The following is a 25,137-nucleotide window of genomic DNA, read 5'->3' on the forward strand; positions in this document are numbered from 1 at the left end:
ATTTAAATATCATCAGATCATTATCTGGCGTTTGGTGGGGAACTCACCCTACTTGCATTAAGCTGCTTTAGCCATCTCGACTATGCCTGCCCACTTTTTAGTACTGCTTCAAAAAATGTACTTGATAAATTAGACAAAATTCAATCTATATCTTTGCGAATAATAATTGGAGCGATGCAATCGTCAACCATCAATTCCCTTCAAGTAGAATGCTCTGATCCTCCTCTTTATTTAAGGTGTCAACTATTTGCTGACAAATTTGTTCGTAAATGTTTAAATTCTAAATGTCATCATGTTATCCCAGAGTCTCGTTGTTCATTGACTCAACCCATGCATCTACAATCAGAGCTTCAAATAAACCTCTTCCTGCCATCTGTAAAATTTTTAAGTCTCTCTCGGAGCTTCAAATCATCGAAAATGATCTACTTACCTTATACAAATTAAATTATAATCACGTCACCCTATCCCCAGCAATTTTAGAAGGGATCGGAATCCTTAAAAGTCATTCCAATCTACCGGCCCGTGCTGTCAATAATATGTTCAATGACATTATTTCATCTAAATAGCCCAACTCTTTTATTTACTGGTGGATCCAAATCTCTCGACTCTCCTGTACTCTACTCTACTGACTCTCCTAACTATAGTATAGGTTTTAACGTTTACCACAATAATTCTAATGACAGAATATTGCATATAATTTCAAATCAATTTTCAATATTTTCAGCCGAGAGCATTGTAATTTTGAAAATTCCCTAGTTCTTTCTGATTCTCTTAGTTCCCTCCAAAAACTTAAATCTAGTCCCCTTCTTCATCCTGATGATCACTTTGTATGCCTTATTCGAGTGATGATAGCCTCCATTCGAAGCTCTGGAAAAACTGTAACACTGATTTGGATTCCTGGACATGTTGGTATCATGGGTATGATATTGCGGATGCCTTGGCAAAACAAGGAGCGTCCAACCCCGTTGTTACCCTCGTAAATCACATTCCCCTATGTGACATTTTTTCCATCATCAAAGATAGATCCCGCAATGTTTGGGCAGCGTATTGGTACATTGCTAGTCAATCCAAGGGAGCCTGCTATGCCTCAATACAAAGGACTATCCCATAAAAACCGTGGTTTCAACAATTCCCCCATTTTTCCGAAAAATAAATTTCTTCACTTATTCGAATGAGGATCGGACATTGTTCCGTTCCTTCCCACCTTTTTAAAATTCACGTCCTTGACTCCCCAGATTGTACATTCTGTGGTCTAAAAGTGGGAACTTTAGATCACATATTTTTTGGTTGTCCCTCTCTTAACCAATATCTTCTCTTCTATCAAGCCTTATCTAAAATTGCCTCCCCTCCATTCAACATCTCATCTCTTCTAAGTCTGAACTCGACTCCAATTTTGATATTTGCCTATTGAAATAAAATTAATATTTAAATTCACCTTTGATTTCTCCATAATTTTAAATGATGGCCAAGAACAAACACCCTTAAAGGGTGAAAGCCAGAAATAATAGGAAAAAACTTCCCCTGTTAGTGCAGGAGTGCTCCACAAAGCGGGTGTTCATGCTCACTCACTCACACTCGCTACATTGCGTATATGCGGTATATATACCAGCATCACTGAATCGCTGTGTCGCGTCGACCACTATGTACGACAAATATTTATTTGAATATGTAGATGTTGAATTTATTTAAAATATATGTTTTTTAAATGAATAGGAATTATTTAAAATGAACAGTTTTGAAAGATCTCCCTTCGCGGCTTCCTTCTTGAGCTCACAGTTTGGCAGACACTGATCAATACGAATATATGTTTTATAATCCGTAATATTTTTCACTGGGATTTATTATCCGCGCAGAAGAAAAAATATTGAGGGAACTACACAATTACTCATAAATGTATTTATTCAATATGTACTATAATCGTTTCTTACTGTCCTTGTCTGTTCTGTTTTACTGTAGTACATATAAAATCATTCAAACCATTTTAATAGTTTGTTCATGTAATTATTAGGTGTATCGAAGTAACCAAAAGTTCTTATTAAACACTCGAATTTTGTTTTGATATTTTTTGGGGATATAATAAATAAACAGATTGTAAAAATATATTTTTTAATATTTTTTGCTAAAAATACATTAAATTACTAATTCTTATGAATAAAATATATATATAATAAAAATCGAGCAAGATTGGGTTCAAATGGCAGAAAAACCAACCAAAATAAAATACATAATAACACGTCGTTTAATGAAATATATAATTAAATTAATATATATTATATAAGTATTTTTATCAGGTTATAAGCGCTTACAACATGAAAAAAATTTAACAGCATCTGTTATTTTGAATTCGTACGATTATATCAGGTCATACGTCATACATTTTTACTAACCAAATGAAATAATAATATTAATGTTAAGTTATGTTTTTGGAAAAATCAAATACACAATTTAATAGGCGGTAGTTGGAATGTACATTTTTTAAGCAGATGAAGTTATTCGGGGACGAAGGAGTTCTTCCAATTATTAACAGCTTTCCTGTCGATCTTTCCTGAGTGGGTGAGGGGCAGCTTGTCCACGAATATGACTCCTCCTCTCAACTGCTTGGTTGCGGAAAGATTTGCTGAAAGTTAAATAAATTTACTTATTAATTTCTTTCATTCTTAGTAAACGAAAAAGGGGCATAATTTGTTTAATTCACGAACATGTACGCCCAACTATTGATTTATTATTGAGATAAATTTACACGTGACAATAACGGAAATACATCATATATTATTCGAGATTATTAGGGCCAAACTATTATTTTTAAGTAGGTACCTACTTAAATAGTTAGTTTTTGCTTATATTTTATTGCTATCTCCTTCTTGATAATACTTTTATAGTAGCCTTGCAGCGTCCATGTGGTGTCTATCAGGGGGGAACTCCGATCGAAAATTGGAACCGTGAATGTTGTGACGTCATATGGTTGCCTATACTATATAACTATATCCACCAATGAAAACTCTGAAAGTCTATGGAATAAACTTCAGAATTTTTCATTTCTGTATAGTATAATAAGTAGGCTCCAAATGAGAATTGTACTGTCTATATATTGGCATATCTATGTTTTTAGGACCATTTTTTTCATACAAAAAGCCCGAAGATATCGATCTAGCCAGTAATTTATTTATGGTGTCCATCACCATGACTTCACTCCCATAATGTATTATTATTCAAAATTGGACAAATCCAAAAAATCACATTTTCAACTATCACCGGTAACTTATTCTCTATTGAAATATTCACTTTTTTCATCAAAAGGTACTTTTTTGGAGATGGCCATTTTTGATACTGAAGTTCACAATTTCAGGTTCGCTATAGAGAATTCGCTAAGAATCATTATAGGCCAGTGCAATTAGCGCCAAAAAGGGGGTCGCGATCGAAGTAATTCCGGTAGTCCCAATTTTTTTATATTTTATATAAACTGATCCCCTGATGTAAAATCTGAGTTTCCGACCTTGGCGCACCTGTGCTCGCGCCGCCATTTTGAAAAAACTGGCCGAAATCGGGCCAAAATCTAGTTTTTCTCAAATATCTCATTTCCAATGCAAATTTTGGCTAAAGTATTTGAACAAGTATAATAGAACATAAAATAACCTACAACTTTTGTTAAAATAAATGTCTTCTATCTTTAATAGGTACCGAGGTAGAAAGTCGTAAAGGTGCGTATATTTTTGAAAAAACAAGTTTTTTGCGCGACTAGGTTTGGTTTTTTATAAATACCTCGTTTCCAGTGGAATTTCATGAAAATTTTATTGATACTAATTATGTAGAACATAAAATTTCAAAAAAAGGTGTGCAGTTTTTATGTTTATATAGTTTTTTTTTACCGATTTTTTTTATAGAATAAACAAATCTAGGTAGGTACGCACAGAAAATCTATCACGGTTTATTATCACGCTATTAGATTTTTGTTTGCATTTTTAAATACATACATCTATAAATTTACTAGAGGGCACTTCGGTATGGGGGGGACTACCCCCCCACCCTTCTACTCCTCCCCTTCGGTTCCCTTCACAGACAGTTCCATCCTTCGTTGGACTGCTGGATTCGTTTATCTGCATAACATTTGTGAGGGTATCGAGTCATTCTGTGGGATTGAATCAGGAACGTCAGAGCAACATGTAGAGATGAGGCCTACAAGAATTAAGAGGGATGATCGAGACGTTCAAACTCTCATTGATTGGTTTGCTTGCCATGAACCATTTCCTAAAACAAACGTGATAATGTCTATTAGCAGTGGCACAATCGGGGATAGCAAAGTCACTTGTCACATGGCTTAAAAGATGGGGAAATTAGCTATGTCTAAAGTTATCAACCAGAACTGAGGAAAACTACACTTAAAACGTAATGATGCGATAGTTTCTCTTGCGGCGGTGACCAGCAGTGTCAAAAATCAGGGTGTGACTATGGCAGTAGATCCATTAATGCTATTCAATATGAACTCTCTCCGGTACCATTGTCTCTTTTCTCAGAGGAAGGTATGCGCAAAGGAACGAAGTCTATATTTTATTCATCATTCAACCCTCTACCAAATAATACAGAACTGGGAAGCACTAAAATACACGTAATTGATGGAGGATATTTACTGCACAAAGTTGTATGGGTTCGTGTTCAACCTTTTTCAGTAATTTTCCAGCAATATGTCAGGTATGTACAAAATCATTATGGATCCAATGCAGTAGTGGTATTCGATGGATACCCAGATTTTATGGAAAAGAAAAGCACTAAAGTTACAACTTCTGCTGAAGTTTTGTTTTTTGAAAGCATGCACCCACAAGTGCCACAGGAAAAGTTTCGGGGAAATGAGAAGAACAAGTCTCGTTTTATTTCCCTACTCGGAACCTCATTTGCACGATCCCACATAACGACAGTACAAGCTGAAGAGGATGCTGACGTTCTCATAGTGAACACAGCAAATTCGTTGTCATCTCACATGATGTAGTCATAATCTTTGGTCAGGATATTGATCTGCTGGTACTCCTTACAGCTCTCTCACCTCCCAACGTATATTACCAAAAAGTTGGAAAAGGTAAATCACCTAACGCGTTGTACTGGAACAAATGTTTTAAACACATTGAAATAGTTGAAAACATTTTATTCCTTCATGCCATAAGTGGTTGCGATACAACTGGAGCTCCGTTCGGTCAAGGCAAACACAAATTTTGTAATATTCTTCTCAAGAACCACTCAGTAAATGAACTTGTTCGTGTATTTCAAGACCCAAAAGCAAAAGAAACAATCACTTTGGCTGCCGAACAACTATTTGCACTTTTGTATGGCGGCAACGAGAAATCAAATTTGGAAAATTTAAGGTACATCATTTTTGTCAAAGGAGTGAAAAAGAACAAATTCAATTTATCCAGGCTACCACCCACCAAAGATGCAGTCCAGCAACACGCTTCAAGAACATACTTGCAAGTGCAAACTTGGCTTGATCACGATAAAGATCCGACTGAATGGGGGTGGAAAAAGGATGCTGTTGGGTTACTTACTCCAGTAACAATGTTGAAGGAAGCTGCACCTCAGGCCTTGCTGAACTTCATATCATGTCAATGCAAAAAAGGTTGCGCTGGAAAGTGCACCTGCAGAAAGTCGGGTTTGAAATGTTCCCTACTCTGCATTCATTGCAATGGCAACTCCTGCGAGAATGCTGTAGAAGCCTTCGTTGATGACGATGACGAGGAATATGATGACCCAGTCGCCACAAATTTGGGTGATGAGACAGATGAAGAAGCTATTCAGGGCCAGAAGTAAGAAACTATAGTCAAGGGCTCGTACTTCTGTCTAAACTGATCTACCATTAATATTATTTTTTGTTATGCTGAGAACTTAACTAATAAAGAAAAGAATGTCAATAAATGTTAATTTTACGAAAATGCCAATTTTTTATCTTTTTTATGTACCTTATCATCTTAATTGTATTAATAATCTTAAATGTATGTTGTGATTACGTTGATAGGCATGTCAGACCAAGCTGCGAGCACAAATGTAGTGGCTTGGCCAATTTTAGTGGTCTTCCCATTGGGAATGTATGGCGACCGATATGCTGAAATAGTCTATCTACTATATTTATAGCTAGGTCTGACACAGGCATGACGATTGTTGTCAACGTATATGTTCTTAGAACAATAATTGTTAAAGAAAAATAAAATCAAGGAATGCCAAGTTTAAAACACCTAACCTCTGTTTCAATTTTTGGCCTGGTTTTGGTTGCTTAGAGTTTGGATACGTAATAGAGATAAAAAAATATAAATTATATACCTATTTCTTTAACGAAATTTTATTTTATACAAAATTATTATCAATAAATTTTTCACAAAATTGTACTGGAAACGAGGTATTTATAAAAAACCAAACCTAGTCGCGCAAAAAACTTGTTTTTTCAAAAATATACGCACCTTTACGACTTTCTACCTCGGTACCTATTAGAGATAGAAGAAATTTGCCGTAGCAAAAGTTGTAGATTATTTTATGTTCTATTATACTTGTTAAGATATTTTAGCCGAAATTTGCATTGGAAATGAGATATTTGGGAAAAACTAGATTTTGGCCCGATTTCGGCCAGTTTTTTCAAAATGGCGGCGCGAGCACAGGTGCGCCAAGGTCGGAAAATCAGATTTTACATCAGGGGATCAGTTTATATAACATATAAAAAATTTGGGACTACCGGAATTACTTCGATCGCGAATCGCTAATTGCACTGGCCTATTATACTATTACTAAATAATACTGAGATATCGGCCCTATGTTAGATGGATAAAATGAACTAAAGTAGTTTTGGGAGAGCGTGCGTGCTGTATTTTGAATTCTGTAATTTGATTAGTTGAATTACCTGCGACGATGTCCTTGACTTGCTGTGCCGTCACGATGGCTCCGGGCTGTTTCTCCACAAAGGCCAGAGCGAGGTCACCTTCCTCGGGGTGAGGCTTGCCCACCACGCAGCACTGCTCCACTCCGGGCACCTTGGCGATTTCCTTCTCCAGCTCTGCGGGGGCAATCTGGAATGAAGCATTGCAAATTATAGCTAGACCGCAAGCAAAAGAAGGTACGCAGACGCTCGTCTTATTCATTCCAGACGATCAAGGAAAGGTCTCTTGTTTTTGAACGAGCTGTATTAGAACCGGATGTAATCGTCGACGTCCATGAAGACTAAAAACCAGCCTTTAAATCGTATCCATAAACTTGTATTACAAGTGAGAAACTGGTGATTCTATATTTTACGTTTTTTTTTTACTTTTTCTTTTTGTTTGGCAAATGTAGGGTTAAAAAAACTTTTGAAGCTTGTTCTATGCTTTGACGCAATACATAAGGGCCGCTGTTCCCAACTTTTTAATCGTTATCTAAGTTCAAATCTTTGTTTTTGCTCAGCCAAGCGATTTTTAAGCATTTTGTAGGGAATGTTCGATTTGCGTTGTTCCCAATCATTTTATCTTTGAAAATCTTAAGTAGCCCCACACACTACCGCACATTACCATAGACAATAAAATGACATCAAATTAAAAACTTTCTATGTTAAATTAATATGAAAGAGTTAATTATTGTAGCTCTTATTAATACACATTAGGGTGTATCGATTTTTAACTTTTTTTTTGTTTTCAAATTCCAAGTTGAAATAAAGTTGCTACTAGGTACCACAACTTACCACAATTTTTTTTGGATTTTTAAAAAAATGTTTAGGTCTCCCGCACAAGGCCTAAAGTTTTAATTTTTTTCAAAAAATATCAATTTTTTTTTTAATTTAAAAAAATAAATTCATAACTTTTTTGTTTATTCCAAGTTAAAAAACAGTAATATTAGGGCATAAAAATAAGTACGAAACGGTTTTTTTTAATAAAATATGGTATTTTGGTCTCCCGCACAAGCCCTAAAGTTTGTTAATTTTGATGAAATTTTGTAATTTTGTGTACATATATGAACCATGTTTTTTTTAAGTTTAAGCCACCGGAATTAATTGTACTTTTCTTACAGAAGGCATAAAATGAGACAATATATATATACATAATTCTTATATACATACAGTAAAAATATATACCACATATATACTATATATATATATATATAATATGTTTTATACCTGAAAAAAGATAGTTGGACGGTGTAAATTGTATGAGAAAGGTGTTGAAAGAAACTAATGTTATTTGATATTACTGTTGTTTTTTACAAAAGTATAAAAGGTTATAACATGTCATAAAATGTAGTATAAAAACTAAGTACAAAATGTTGCTGATTACTTTCCATACGACATGAGTGGCAGTTTTCTTGTTCTACTGCAAATTTACTGACTTGTTTAAGTATTCGTCCTTTCATCTTGGCTTCAAAACCTTAAATCAAAGTTATGTATAGTATTTACATAGGCCTAGTGAAAATTTTATAAATGTTATTACAGTTCCCAAATGAAATTTCAATTTAATATGGAAGACAATTCTATTGCTGAAGAGTTGGCCAAACGAAACCCCGGCAACATCTCGCACGCCAGGTGGCTTACTCTGGCAAATCGAGTCCTTCGTTTGTATGTAGCCACCGATGATCCGACCCCTCAGCTAAGAAAGCTTGCAGAGTTCATGATGAAGGTCTACATACCATCATGGTTCTCAATTAAGTGCAATCCCCAAATCCTGCAAGCTTCCATTCATTTTTTTTAAATGATTCTTTTCAGCAATTACTTGGTAGATGAGCTAAGAAAAGTCGTCCATGCAACGTTACAGATAAATGCTTTCATGGCTCACCCAGAGCATGTTTTGATAGCTATGCTGTTCGATGAACGAAAACATATCAGAGCCTTGGCTTATAAGAGAATCCAGAAAGCTCGCTCAACCGTAAGGAAAGTGGTAAGGGTATTTAAACCCCCTCAGATCAATTTTGATGCCGAAGACTATATAGATATGATTGACTGGAAATCCACTTCAGTAACCGAACCCCCTCTTGTTACTGATATGAGCCTAGAAGAGTTGGAGTCAATTGCGGAAACTGGCAGAAGTGGAAGGGTTGAATTTAGAATTCCTTCTCACACTCAAGCGGTGGAACGAATTGTCAAGGAAGTCACAGAAGCTTTGAAGCGAGTATGTGGGCTAATCGAAAGAGATAGTTTTATCCGTGCCAGACTGGAAGACCGTAAAGAGTTACCTACATTCGAGACCAAGAGCCAGTACAAAACCTCTGCAAAGGATTAGAATTTAAGTAAGTTTTTTTCGACTATTTTGTAGTTATGTTTCTAAATAACGTCTTTATCATACTGTCTTCCATATTAAATTGAAATTTTATTTGGGAACTGTAATAACATTTATAAAATTTTCACTAGGCCTATGTAAAAACTTTACATAATTTTGATTTAAGGTTTTGAAGCCAAGATGAAAGGACGAATACTTAAACAAGTCAGTAAATTTGCAGTAGAACAAGAAAACTGCCACTCATGTCGTATGGAAAGTAATCAGCAACATTTTGTACTTAGTTTTTATACTACATTTTATGACATGTTATAACCTTTTATACTTTTGTAAAAAACAACAGTAATAGCAAATAACATTAGTTTCTTTCAACACCTTTCTCATACAATTTACACCGTCCAACTATCTTTTTTCAGGTATAAAACATATTATATATATATATATATATAGTATATATGTGGTATATATTTTTACTGTATGTATATAAGAATTATGTATATATATATTGTCTCATTTTATGCCTTCTGTAAGAAAAGTACAATTAATTCCGGTGGCTTAAACTTAAAAAAAAACATGGTTCATATATGTACACAAAATTACAAAATTTCATCAAAATTAACAAACTTTAGGGCTTGTGCGGGAGACCAAAATACCATATTTTATTAAAAAAAACCATTTCGTACTTATTTTTATGCCCTAATATTACTGTTTTTTAACTTGGAATAAACAAAAAAGTTATGAATTTATTTTTTTAAATTAAAAAAAAAATTGATATTTTTTGAAAAAAATTAAAACTTTAGGCCTTGTGCGGGAGACCTAAACATTTTTTTAAAAATCCAAAAAAAATTGTGGTAAGTTGTGGTACCTAGTAGCAACTTTATTTCAACTTGGAATTTGAAAACAAAAAAAAAGTTAAAAATCGATACACCCTAATACACATTACTTCTTTTAAATACCGTTATGCATAAACTGGTATCATAAACTAACGTATATAATATATTAAAAATAAAGTGACAACTTGAACGTGATGCCACAATCGGGACTTCCCATTTGATTTGGCAAATCGACGTAAGTTTTTTCTCCGTGCGACAGCAAAACAAACCCAAACAAACCTTAAAATGGAGATCAAAGCAAAGCGTGCGAAGAATAACATTAAATTGATAGAATAGAAAGGTTTTCAGATCTGACATGAGGTAAGGGCAAAATATTTCGCACATTCATCCCAAAAATGACACTTGCGTAAATAAAATTAAATTCTCCTCAATTAGGTTCAAAATATACAAAAAACACGTTTTCGTCATACGAAAACGGTCAAAAAATTCTTTGTCATTTAATTCATTTGTAGTTATTTTCTATATGTACTTTTTCTATTTTACATTGTCTTTGCCCTTCACATACATGTACTCTCCATTCACTGTCATCTATGTTTTCTTATTCGTGTCAATATTATGGTTTTAATGGACATATTGTCCGTAAATTAATAAATAAATAAATAGTTCGATGTAATTGACATCCACACCCTGTCGCCGCCTGTATAACCCGATGTTTTCATCAATTACTTCGGCCCATTCCGCAATATCTAGTATATCTAAAATGTCTAAAACTTCTCTATCCATTTTAAAACGATAATGACAAATGCAACACAAAAAAACTGAAAGGAGCGCGACTGTCGATTGTCAGAGTGACATTTGATCATTGATTCGCGGTATTTTTTCACTCTGTCGACACTTTTTGTAACTAGCTTTTTCCTTACATATTGCTTAAATAGCTAATCCAGCTGTCCGGCTGGCTTAGACTGAGCGGGGAATTACGTAGTGCAGTGGTGATTCGCTTAGAATTTGATTATTAGGATTGGGAACAGCGGCCGTTAAACAGCTGACATTAACCCTTCAGGACTTTCAACACTTTTGTTCAGTTTGCAATATTTTCTGTGTATTTCAAATACTATTTCTAAATAATAAAATTTTAATATCAAATTGTTGACAAAAACGCTAGTCATATTTTTTCATTCCAATCGTAGAAAAAATGACCGAAGTCGATATTTCGAAAACAGATTCGTTTTGTTTGGGAAATTTTTAAGAAAAGTGTATCTTCACTTTTGTCTCCTTCATATAATAAAAAAATGAAATACTTTAAGTTAAACCGATTGTTACGATAGCGACGCGAAATATGAATTATTCATTTCGGCTATTTTTAGGATTTTATTAGTGGCATCCAGTATAAGAGGCAAACTGGAGAGAATTATTATTTCTCTTTTTAAAGTAAAAAAATACCGTATTTCCGCATAATAGAAAAAAAGCTAAAAATACTGTTTAAAATATGGACGCCCGGTCATATATGAAACGCTGCAGGGGTCAACCTCTAATTTCAACAAAACAAAAACCTAAAAATTAAACAAAAATTTAAAAATCAAAATAAACTTCGGACTCGATTTACTTGAAGACGAAAGCCACAAAATATGATGTAGATTCACTTCTTTTCCGTTTGTACTGCGAGTTTCCGAACACACATTTACCATACAATCTTTACCCTGGGATTCAAAACGCCAGCAAAATCAGATAGGGCCTAAATAGATAGGATCTAAACATATTGTTGCGATGGAGTGTAAGACTGTTTGGATGAATTAACTAAATTTGTGCTTTCTGGATGTTTGTTGTTTAGACATTAACAGGGAAGTAAGAAAGTTACGAATACTCACGTGGTGATTGCGCCACTTGAAGATCTCCTTCAACCTGTCGACAATGAAGAAGAATCCTTCTTCATCGACCTTCATCAAGTCTCCGGTACGGAACCAGCCGTCTCCACCGAAGGCCGCGGCAGTATCTTCGGGGTTGTTGTAGTAGCCCTGAAAAGCAAAACAAAAAATATTGCTTGTTATAGGTAAGTACTATTTACGAGTAGTTCTCTGAACAGTAGACTTCGCATAATGTTGATTATTCTGATTTCATCTGGCGGAACATAAAGGTACTATCAAACACGGCTACCATCTTGAGAAGGTTAACCGGACACAGAACACATACAAAAATTTACAGACAGATGAAATGAGTTAACTTAGAACCAAACTACGCTCAGTCAATTAGCTCAGAATAATCAAAAAGGAGTTGTTCAAATTGATCGATTTGAATAATACATTGAATACATTCAGTAAGTACCTAGTGAACTCTTTTATGAACTTTACTGTTTAAAGGGTATACATCTTTCACAAGCGGAATCTTTCTTATTGTCTCCTTTCAACTAATTGATCATCAGATCAACTTTTCAGAAGTTCTGTTCGTTTTCCGTCTGAGAATAATTAAATTAGTTCGAAGGAACTTTAAACTAAAATAATTTTGTAGTTATAATTAGGTGCGAGTATTTTATTACAAGCGCTGTAAAATCTACAACCCACAGCTTTAAAATTTTGCGAAAGTATAAATTATTGATGAGGGGAATACATGGTAAATATTCGTTTATATCTTTTACGAGTTTTCGCAAATGCATATACAATACAACACAAATTGGTAGATGTACTGTTTTTATAAAATTTACCTGGAACAGGGTGTAGTCTGACTTGATCCATAGCTCTCCGACCTCATTGGTGGGCATTTCCTTGAGGGTGACGGGGTCAACAATCTGAAAACAAATAAACATTAAAACCAAACACACAAATAGGAGGAAAACATAAATAATCTCGCAGTGCCCACAATCAGGAAAATCTATATTGACGTGAGGAATACATTTGAATAAATTGCTTCTTCAACAAGGAAGATTGATAAGGTTTGATAAGACTTTTTACATTTTCAGTTCTATGTTTTTTGTACAGCGGTTTTTAAAAGAGGATGAGAAAACGCAATACGGTACAAAAGTTGTAAATGTCAGGACACAAAGTGCAACTTTTGGTAACCATGTCATGAACATTAACGTGCCAGCCAGTAGAGCCCGTTAACCAGTTAGCACAAGTCTGACAATACATCTAGGATCATAAGGTTAGCTTCAATTTTAAACTAAGGACGGATTATTTCAGAGAATTTGAACAATTCTTTAAATTTCAATGTTAATTTTCAAATTCTATGAAATAACCATCCTTAGTCTTTTCAATGAAGATAGTAGGTATAGTGAATAAAATTAATATTACCTTTGACTTTAACCATGGACCCATCACTCCACAAGAGTTACGCTTATATTTAGGAGAGTAGCACATCGAGCCTGTGCTTTCTGTCATTCCGTACATGTTCATTACACTTCCCTTGGGAACTCGTTTCTGCAAGAAAGAATTGAATTAATTAGTAATGGTATCGACTGTAAGAAATCTCTATTTTGAAAATATTTTAAAATTCATTTGGTCAGATGGGATGCCATAATATTTACCTGTAGTTCCTCCATCTTCTCCGGGGCCAGAGCAGCACCAGCGCACATGAAAGCAAACACGCTGGACAGGTCGCAGCTGTCCATTCCTGGGTGATTGATTAGGGAGATGACTGCTGTGGGTGTTAGCAGCATCACTCGCGGCTAGAAATTGAAAGAAACACCTCAATTAAAACAATTAGCTCACCATATCTTTTTTAGTCCAAAAGATCGCCCTGAAAGATTGTTGAATTTTTCATAATATAACACTCATCTCGGGGTTTTAAAAACACATCTAGGCCATTAGTCCACATGTAGAAGATTCAGCATTCGTTGAAATGTAATCAAATAATGTGTAGGCGAAAATCACCTTTTGGTTATTTGGTACTTTACGCTAGAGGTGCCACCATAGTGTAGTAGCCCACACGTTTGACTTTGATTCGGGAAATAGATGAGTAATGATGCAAGTAGGAAAGTATGTTTGAAGTAGACGCGAGATCATTTCGTTTACTCACTTTGTATTCCTTGACAGCCTCAAAGGTGATTTCAGGGGTGAAGGCGTTGGGGGTATAGAGCTTGACGTAGCCCATGACGGCGGCCATCAGGAGGGCCAGGACACCAGAGAACCAGAATGTGGTGGAATAGATCAGCACTGTCACGGACTGGGCGCCTCCCTCGTAATCCAGGTTCTTCTTATTTGCTGCACTGTTACAAATGAGAAATTTATTAACAATGGTGTCTCAATTTGGGGAATGTTGGAGGTGGAAGGGAAGAAATTGCAGAAAGTTGGGAAGTACCAGCTCACGAAATAGCCAATACAAAATTACATACACACTGTCATCTTTGGGGATGCTGCGTGAAGGGTTTTTTAGGGGAAAGAAGGAGAGGAGGTTCTGGAAAGGAAAAGGTATCATGGGTGGGTAGGAATCTGGGGGTCAGTGTGACTAGGAGTGACGGACGTATGAATCAAACCCTCCCACTGCGGTGCAGTGTGTGGGCAGATGCCCCCAGATGTAGACAACCCTCACCCGTGAACACGGGAACCCCTGCTAAGCCATCAAACGTAGCGAACCTCTTGGGGTGACTTATGGCAGAGGTGTTCTTTATCAAATGAATGATTGGTTATCAAGTGAATTAAAGCAACCTTTGCATTTTAGATTGCCTCTCCTACTTTAGAGTTTGGATCGAGGTGTATAACAGGCTCTCCAAGATGACCATTTAAATAAAAAAAATACATTGTCTGCATATTCTAAGTGACAAAATACATTTTTATAAGTAAATAGTCTTTCAAGATTCAGGTTTAATAGATTATTGGCATCATACTCCATTTTCGTACTTTTGCACAATAATAATCTAAATAAACTTACGGTAGATACAATTGCGATGTGAAGTTTCTATGACTCAAGCAGATTCCCTTGGGCAGAGAGGTAGTTCCACTTGAGAATACGATGAAAGAGGTGGTTGTAGCTGGGTCGAAATCTGTCACCCTGTATCGTGTAAAATAATTAAATTATTTATCAATTAACAAATATATCAAATATTGCTGAATGGGATAAGATTCTAAAAAATATGTTTGCTTTGTCTAAATTTGATTACTCAAACAAAGACGTTGTTAATATTTGTGGTGATCCACATGAACAACGATTTATGTATTTTTTAATGTAAGTAATTTTTTACATCATACAGGGAGGCCCTGAGGAAAATAAGTTCTGTAAGTCTTCCATATATGTTATTACTTACTCGAAGCTCTCTTCGGTTCCAGTTTTCTTCTGGAAATCTGCGAATGGAGTGAACCTTTCGTTGGCAGTCTCGCCGAAAACGACGATATCGATGTTCGAACCCACATCATCCAACACCTGGTGGAACAGAGCGGACACGCAGGGGTCGCAAAAGAGCATCTTTGGCTTTCCCATTTCGACAAAGTGCTTGACCTCACCTGGAAATCAAATTATAAATAAATTGGTTTAATTTATTGTTAAAAGAAACAATCGAGATGGGACATGAACCATTATTAATACGATACAGCAAAAAAATAGACAAAAGATAGTCGGTACGCTTTCATGCCATATCTCCCCTTTTTGGATGGAATACGAACCCCCTATGAGAGCATTACTCCCCAATCGTTGAGGCCGTCGATTATTCAAATTATTGAAGAATATAGCCATTTGTTTTGATTGCATAATGTTTTACTTGTCGAAGACCAAATGACCCAAGAAGGGGCCGCCACTCATCCAAGTATACCAGTGTCCAATGTGGCGCCGGAAGTAATGCAATAAGGAATTATATAATATTAAGTATACTGATAGCCACCGATAATACTTGCACAAAATGAAACGCATAATATTATGATGTTTATTCTGTTTGTCTTTTTCAAGGACCTCGATAACAGGTAAGTATTGTGTAAGCGTTGTATATAAATCCACAGTATGAATACCGACGATCAGTATGCTAAACAAATAGCCATTCCTATGCTTAGAACGACCACGGCTCAGCACCACTATTCGTATTTAGGTGTGAGATGGTACAATATATTATTGTCCAAAAATAAAATTAGTGTAACCGAAACTGTGAATTATGAACAATTCAAAAAGTTAATTATGTCCCTAAAATTGGAAAATGATATATTGTACCCCTAATTTTCTTACACTTACTCAATCTGTAAAAAATATATATTAATTTGATTGTCTTTAAAAAAAACTACTTTTCTAAATTTTTCTTGATATATTGTACCCTTAATTTCCTCACGCTTACTTAATCTGTAAAAAGATGAATTATTTTAATTATCTTTAAAAAAACAATTTTCTAATTTGTGTACCTATGTTAATATTATGTTTGTATTTATTTCAAAAGTTTTTGATTATTGTTAAATCATTAGAACTAAATGTAAAGACTCCTCCCATAAACACGAGCTCCTGGAGCTCAACTTATGGAGAAATAGAATAATAATGAACAAATTATTTATAAGTCTGCATATTGTTATCATTTATAATGTTAAATAATAAAAAAAAAAAAAAAAAAAAAAAAAATCCATCCGTCAGTTAAACCAACTGCGATTCCACCGAAGAATAGTACATTGTTATGATAAGAGTTCTGATTTGTTTCGATTTATTGAATATCTATTGAAATATCTGTGTTGTGCCTACACCAAATCCTTATCACATAATTACGAAAAATCAATCTTCATTTTGAATCTTTGGATGAAATTTTTATATAAAAATAACACGCGGTGCTCAGCAAAACAATAGATATTGATTAGATTTTCATTCCGATAGGAAATATTACATTATCAACAACAAAAATAAAATGTTATGTATGTTAAATTTTAAGTATTTAAAACATATCTTTGTCCCATCTCATTATTTGGCACTATTCATAAGGACGCTAAATCAAAGTGAATACAAATAATAATTGATAACATAACAAATGATTGAGTTTATTCAATCAGATAACGATAATATCTTCCCTGAAAAGGCCTTTTAAAATCAATAAAGTCACCTTCAAACTAACATAAGTTATAATAAAATGGAAAAGCTTACAATATTTTGATATTCATCTTAGAAGACATTCATGTTGAAACACTTCAAGTAAACAAAATATAATCGAATTAAAAAAAAATGAAATGTAAATTAACTAAAAGATATAGTTAATTTTCCTTTTAGGCAGAGTTTTGATACATTTCGAAAATTTTTATGGATTAATAAATATTTCAATGCTATAAATGTAATGAAATGACCATCCTTGGGAATAATGTTGGCAGTTGAAAGAATATGAGTCGATTTTGGAATTATTTGAAACAGGAATGGGAAAATTTCACAAAGCTCAGCTTTCTGATCGAGGGTTTTTGCTGTTTCTGAAGAATACACAAGCTAAAAATGTGTTTATTTTAGTGAGTCAATATCACCACAAATATAATAGGCATAACACTTGGCAAACAGAGCCTAGAAACGGTCGATTTAAGCGCAAAATGGTTTTAAAAAATATATTTCTTGTTTCTCAAAAAGTTGTTTATCATAAATGCGTTATAAATTTATATTTAAAAATAAACTATTTAGTAGTTTATGCTTATATTTTAATACACTAATTAGCCATTTTATTTTAATTCCAACTAAGCAAAAAGACAGGAAAAGAAAAAAGCTTCGCCATCAACAAACTTGAATAAATATTCAGAAAGGAATTTTAATGAATTTCAGGAAAATCGAATACTGGACATTGTGGGATACATACATCACCTAGTAATTGTATCCTCACTCGAGAAGGAGTAAATAATTAAGTCGATTCTAAAAGAATAATAACCAATAGGTAATCAGACTATCGTCTGTCTAATCTTCTCTGGATAACTTGCTCGCGAAACTGAGGAATCCAATCTGAAGAAACTCATGGTCAATGGCAAAGTGTTTGGCAGGAATAGCAGAGGAGGGTCACCAATGCGATGGAGTGACCAAGTATCACTAGCGTCCGGTACGTCAGTGTCATTGGCTCATGCAGTGCAGAACCGCGAGAAGTGAAGGGGGATAAATTCCCTTGTCCACCATGGAAATTGGAAATTGGGTGAGGCTCACGATCCTCAGCGACGAGGAACTGACTCAAGAAGAAAGAATCGGTGCTTAGTATAATAATGGTGTGCAAATGGGATCATCTAGGAACTTGTAGGACGCATGAAGAGTGCGTGGATGAACAGTTCCGTCTTTACCACAAGGGCCCGCGGGGCACCAGCCTAGGGCCTCCGACCTGAGGAAGCCCCAGAACTGTATTTTGGTTGTTTTCCCGGATGTTTTTGGCTTTCAAAAAGGGTCCCAAACTCAGTACAGGAGCCAAGACGATATTCTAGAGAATTTTTCCATTGAAGCGGCCCCCAAACTCATTGTGCCCAGGGGCCCTCTCAAGGCTTGAGATAGTCCTGTCGATGAACCCAAATGTTATTTGTAGTAGCACCTCTGCAGTTAAAACCAGTTGCTGACTTACCATAGGTCATGTCGTTGGACAGTGCCATGACGGGTGCGCCGAGGAACAGGCAGCCAATGATGGGCACGGCGATATCGTCGTGATTCACTCCGCAAATCATCACCACATCGCTCAGACCGATGCCCCTGGACTTCATTTCCTGAGCAGCGCGGATGGTCCGCAACCTCATGGACCGGTTTGTCTCAGTACGGCCAGACGTCACGTTGATCTGCGGAGAGGAAACACTCATTTAAATACTGGCCACGATTGAGAAGCTACGCATAGCATACGTTTCACTGGAAAATATATTTATTGTCCAATTCTGAGTGGCTGAGTTGGCATCGCGTTTGGGTACCACCCAGGCGTAGTGTGTTCAATTGCTCGGCTGGCTAAGTCCTCCATCACAACACAAGCAACATTTCTCGCTTACTGTGGTGGTAGTAGGAGATTTTCATGTATTGTCAGGTTATTCGTTACCCGGGAACCTTTTTTTAAAAAAAAATAACTCAATTGCTCGCTTAATATATATGATATAAGGCATTCTACATGGTATGAACGTACGTCCGTGTGTGATTCTAAATCGAAAAGAAACTAAAGAATCGACGCGATTGTCTACTGGTATAAAATGATCCATTATTAGGTATTACATTAGAAATGTACATTTCCAAAACAGCAACAACCTGGAGTGGCCTCACCCTTCCACCACGGAGGCCTATATCGATGCCTGCTCTTCGTTCAGCCTCATCTCCCCTTTATATTCCATCCATATAGTCCGTCCTCATCCAAAAAATTAAAAACAAATAACTATTCTAATAGATGTTCACTTTAACTACACTGACAAAATTAAAACGTACTTCATCAATATAAATACTATTCTAAAATATATTCACTTTAATTGCATGGAAAAATAAAGTCGTACTTCATCAAACGAATTTAAAAACAATTCTAAAATCTTTTCACTTTAACTACACCGAAAAGAAATTCGTACCTTGTCTAAAAATTTTAAAAACGTTACTACAATAAGATATGTTAAGTTTAACTGCATTGAAAAAATAAAATCCATCCAATTTAAAATCTGTTCTAAAATATTCTCACTTTAACTACACTGACAAATAAAATCACCTCTATGACTAAGTCCAAATTTTAATATTTTTAAGGAGGACTCTGTCTTTTTGTTTTCTTTTAAATATTTCTTTTGATCACTCGTTGTACTAACCACATATTTTTGGTCATCCTTGAAGTTTAGGGAAATGGTTAAATGTTAAAAGTGAAATAATGTAAATTACCTGGTGAGTCATGTGCGCGTATTTCTTCATATTTTTCAAAGCATTTCTGCCGAGATGCTGGTCGATGCCAGACATCAGCTTTTCAATGGCTTTATCGTCGAATTGGTCCATGTTTACTTCTGTCACTGTCTTTACGAAACAATTAGATTATACTTATGATTGTAAAACCAATCAGAATTTTTTAGAAATCTAAAGTTTTCCGATCAGGACCCAAAATGGCTCTGTCTTTGAAACAAACGAAATAATGAGGAAAGATTTGGCAGGCAGGTACTTTATAACCTCTAGAGATTCGGCTATCAATTACATCTCTATGTGAGGCCTATTCTGCTAGTTACCAAAAATACGATTATAATTAATCAATGGTTAAAAATAATTTAAATTAATCTCGCGGCTGAGAAGTATCTTAGTAATTAATCAAAATTTTGCTATAATAATTACTCAGTTGACGTAATTCATCGCTATTTTTTTATATTATGAAGTTGTCATCAACTTTTACAAATATCAACGAGTTTGTATTACTGATATCAACATTTTATGATAATTTTGTTTTCTGAAAACTATAGTAAAATAACGAGCTGGTTCAATTTTGTATTTGTATTAGAGACAATGAAAAAAATTAAAATGATTACCTAACTTATCTTTTATATTGTAAACACGAAAGTAATTTCCACAATTTTATGAATGTAATATTATGTAAAAATTCATTTCTGCAATGATTGAATTTGTTGTTATTTATTTGTTTTAAATTACCTACTTCACCATTTCGATTGTCCTGAAACGGGAAACCTTCCCAGTTGGACAGTCAAAGATTCAGTATTCTGTTATTGTATTTTTTAATATCTAATAAATAAAATACATTTTTAGTCACTGATTTTTCGATGACAGTGTCCTTTAAATCATTCGAAATGTGCCAAAGGTGTCGAATAATATTATAAATTCAAATAATGTTAAAACATGCATTTTTGTTTTTTTACAGAATTGTCCCCATTATTTGCATCATCAGCACCATGTGTGTTGTAATTAGAGATAAAACCTTAATTGTTTTAAAAATAATACGAACTGATTTGGTGATTGATGATTGCTAATTATTATTATTATTAGCCAAATCAATGAAAATTATCAAATCTCAGGTGTTTTTTACAGTAAATTATTTATCATTGTACACTTTGCTCACTTGATATATTTTTATATCAACTACGTCAAGGATATTTGTGACGTCACAGAGATTGATCTGTAATAATATCTGTATAAGGTTGGAAAGATAAAAGGGGACAAACTTAACTTTAAAAAAATAATATTTTCGATCCGAACCCATTTCTCCGCTCTTTCTGTTTTCTCTCTATTCTGAAAATATTAAAACCACTATACTTTTTGTACTAGTTAGGAAAAACAGTGTCACGCAAAGAGAGTTATGTGCCACTAAGTTATTTAATTTTGACGAACCATCCTATAATAGTTAAAACCATTTGCTTCTTAATTAGTTTTGGACGTAGAGCTAAAACTGTTTTCACTTTTTCGCATTACGATTTGTCACTTAGTCCTTCAGCAGTCATTTGTCACTTAGCCCTTTCAGTACAATATTATGCAATTAAATTGGTAACTACACCTATTGTGACTCAGAGATGCGATATAATTTTACCAACAAATCTGAACTATTGATTAATTAATTTAATTACTTACAAAACTAAAGTCTTATGATGGCGAAGAATCATGAAACATAAATTAAATAATTGAATATATAAAAGAAAGATGGAGTTCTACAACTTAAACTTTATAACAATAAATATGGAGTTCTACAACTTAAACTTTATAACAATAAAAATTGAGTTCTACAACTTAAACTTTATAATAATAAAAATGGAGTTCTACAACTTAAACTTTATAACAATAAAAATGGAGTTCTATTACTTAAACTTTATAATAATAAAAATGGAGTTCTACAACTTAAACTTTATAACAATAAAAATGGAGTTCTATTACTTAAACTTTATAACAATAAAAATGGAGTTCTACAACTTAAACCTTATAACAATAAAAATGGAGTTCTACAACTTAAACTTTATAACAATAAAAATGAAGTTCTACAACTTAAAACTTATAACCATAAAAATGGAGTTATACAACTTAAACTTTATTACAATAAAAAACGATAAAATATTATAAGCAATAATTACTAGCCTGAAATACAAATGTAAATTAAAAAAATCATCCGAGAAAAATAAATGTCGCCGACGGGAATTGAAAAACGAGATTTTCAATTTTTTTATTTGTGCTTCAGGCTAATAGTTATTGCTTATACTAATTTACTTTACTTTGTGCTTTGCATAAAATCTTGCCTTGTAAACATATGTTTACGTTTAATAAAAATCACAATAAAAAAATGTTTTTACTATTGTTGATAGTCGCTTACCCCATTTGCCTTTCCATCGTCGATTTATAATATTTTGAACATTAGTGACTTATCCCAAATCTCGACTTGATTTTTTTAAAACAATGTTTTATATCTTTGTTGACATTGCTATCTGGTACGTATTTGTCAATTATTGCCAAAATTTAACGCGTGATTTCTTTACAATCGTTTCTGGTTTATTTTGATAAAAAGATGCAGCTTAATTAATGTTTAATTGATTGGTTTATGTCATAATTTGCATTTGTATTATAAAAGGCTTCACCTTACCAGGTGTTTTGATATATCGGTTCAAAGTGCGAAGAAAGAAAAAGAGAAACTTATTTTTAAGATTGTTCGCTGTCCTGTAGTACTTACACAGTGTTATATTACAAACTTTATAGGTGGTTTTACATAGAAATCAAATTCTAATAAAGTTTTTCAAAGAAGATTTTTTTTAAGTGTAGTAAAATGTTTTCGTAGTTTTTGTTTCAGTAACTAAGGTTACGTGCGTTAATCGTATCGCGGAAAATCGTAGCATGTGTGCGCATACTGGCTATCTAAAATATGTTAGTACCTACCGGGTTAGGAAACAGTAATAATTGTTCAAACCTATTCATTTAGGCAGCACGGCATGAACTCATTGTTGATTGTTATATATATCATTTCCACTGTCCAGTACGAACCACACGATCAAACAAACTATTCCATATCACACACTCAAAACTAACTACGCAACCCAGTAAACATGTACTTTTTAAATACGAATGCACAACTTTGAAGTGGAAATGAACCCTCTTCCCGACATAATATCCGGCTGAAACTCGGAACATACGACTCGTTGTCGAGACAATACATTACAATCTTCAACTTTTGGTGGTCATCAATTAGGGAGGATGGTTCATTTCTCAGTCAAACCATTTTTTTTTTAATTTTTGAAAGACATTTTAAAAGTTCACAGCAGTTATAGTCCAAGCGATGACCGTAAAAATCCCATCCCATAGGCCACATGAACAAAATTAAGCAGATGGCCGCGGCCGCCCCTTGTCAGCACCGGCACTCACCGCTCACCAAGCTGATGAGCGAGCCGACAAAATCCCGTAATCACGGGATTAAGATAAACGCAGCACCGGGATTACAGTCCGGGATTCCCGGTTCTCGAGATCCCGGATTGAAAGCTCTATCTAAAATCCATAGTGTGTGGGGAAACTCCGATGGCTCGGCTCGGCCGTATGTGGCAAATCCCCGAGCCAATGGCTCCCCAGATCTATCACTAATCTGAGATCCAGATGACGAAAAGGATTAAAAAAATATTCTTGTGAATTACTCAGTAAAAAAAACTCAGTAAAAAAAACAGAAAATTAGCGTGCAAAATATGAGGAGGTGACTATAACATTTTCAAATGGCGCTGATCACAGATAACAGAAAAAATGGGAGACAAGCCATGAATGCGTGCCGACTGTCGTTGAGCTACGACCTATCTGAACAAACAACCAAAGCGGCGGAACCAATGAAAGTTATGCCTTTGTTTTATATGTTAAAACCACAGACATAGGAATTAATAGACGAGAAGATAATGGCGAGGGGTAAAATCAACTGTTGAAGAACGAAGGGGGTTAAGCTGACTGTGATTCGTCAATAAATCAATCTGACAGTAAATAGGCATCTCGCATTATAATATCACCATTTAGTTCTTAAAAGTAAAATCTGTTTTTGAATGAATAGACATTTTTACATGGGAGCGCAAATTACTCGCCACGCTATGAACTAATTTGCGAAGTCCAAATTCGGCAAAGTAAATTTCTTCTGTTTGCAGAGTCGTAGTTAGTTTCAGAGTATTTAGTTAAGACACTTTTACAAATGTTTCATAATTTACTTACCCCAGTAAACAACGATGAGCACACTTGAGAATCGCTACATTGTGATGTGATAGTATATGTTTCTAAAACTGATCCATATAATACGGTGTGAATAAGCTTAAAATAAAGTAAAATAATGCTTACTTATGGAATGTAATACGACAATTGGGTTTATTCTCTTTTTCACATCTATTTTTACAAGTTTTCATATCACAAGTCAACATTTTGCCGTGTTATTTCGTAAAATGAACCGATGATGCCTCGACCATAGTTCGCACAAGAATGATGACGTCACGTTTTCAAATTTCACTTGAGGCCATACGCGAGCCCAGCCGGCTCCAATGGAACCGGTATGGGGAGTGGGGATAATACGCTTTTAATCACTTAGGGCAGGTCTACTAATATTCATATGTCTATGGTTAAAACGGTTCCATGCTAACTCAACACAGTGACTATTCAACACACTTTTAAAAAGTAATATAAAGGCATCAAAAACGATGAAAAAAAAATTTTTTTTAACCTAACCTAACCTAACCTACTTAACCCAGTTAATAAAGTTTTTGTTTCATCTTTTTCCATGACTTTATATAACTTTTTAAAGATGTGATGAATTATCATTTTGATGATTTATCCGGTCACCGTGAAAACAGAGGCGGACCGCCGCTGTTCGTAGATGCCATTTGAAGCAGTATGGATAAATGATGTTGGCGACCTGAGCCAAACGGTGCATGGGGCGAGTAAAATTTTGGCACCCCTTGTCAAAACCAGCAGACGCCTAAGTAATCAATGATATTCGGATGATTAGTATTTTTGTGTATCGCCGATTTCGCTTTGGCGCTATTTGGCCGACCCTAATGGCGACACTTTTGTGCACGCGGTTTCATCCTAATAAATGCTTCGTGGCCTATATCCTCTGTTTCTATCATATATGGCGCTGATCCGAGACGCTGATCGTGAATTTGATGGCTATCGAATGTGATAGAGTTTTAAATAGTCCAAACTTCGTGATTCTGGCCAGTTGAGGAGTTGAGACATGTAAAGATTAGGCAATAACTATAACTATATCATTATAATACACCTAAACATAAGATTCATCAAATCTGAATACAGATTGAATCGATTACATTGTTAGATAACAA

The 25,137-nt window shown here is 34.6% G+C and overlaps 1 protein-coding gene across 1 annotated transcript; it reads right to left on the minus strand.

Moving 5' to 3' along the window:
- Positions 1-2,150: 2,150 nt before the first annotated feature.
- On the minus strand, positions 2,151-19,979 carry LOC149416748 (luciferin 4-monooxygenase-like). Its single transcript, XM_089640939.1, has 11 exons — positions 19,754-19,979; positions 18,489-18,696; positions 15,267-15,462; positions 14,894-15,013; positions 14,042-14,231; positions 13,551-13,691; positions 13,318-13,443; positions 12,732-12,815; positions 11,902-12,048; positions 6,872-7,037; positions 2,151-2,617 (listed from the first exon to the last, which is right to left on the minus strand). The coding sequence occupies exons 1-11, from the start codon at positions 19,862-19,864 to the stop codon at positions 2,490-2,492; spliced, it is 1,617 nt and encodes a 538-aa protein (XP_089497065.1). The 5' UTR covers positions 19,865-19,979; the 3' UTR covers positions 2,151-2,489.
- Positions 19,980-25,137: the final 5,158 nt, after the last annotated feature.

The sequence above is a fragment of the Hesperophylax consimilis genome, chromosome 16 (genome assembly GCF_061612785.1).
Source record: "Hesperophylax consimilis isolate HC1 chromosome 16, BYU_Hcon_1.0, whole genome shotgun sequence".
NCBI lineage: Eukaryota > Metazoa > Arthropoda > Insecta > Trichoptera > Limnephilidae > Hesperophylax > Hesperophylax consimilis.

What these genes read in the sequence shown, in the direction of transcription:
- LOC149416748 (XM_089640939.1), bottom strand. Translation starts at nt 19,864, where the DNA reads ATGGACCAATTCGACGATAAAGCCATTGAAAAGCTGATGTCTGGCATC. An exon ending in ACATCGCAATTGTATCTACC is followed by an intron (nt 14,232 to 14,893) that starts GTAAGTTTATTT and finishes CATTTGTAACAG; the next exon opens with TGCAGCAAATAAGAAGAACC. An exon ending in AGTCAAGGACATCGTCGCAG is followed by an intron (nt 2,618 to 6,871) that starts GTAATTCAACTA and finishes TTTAACTTTCAG; the next exon opens with CAAATCTTTCCGCAACCAAG.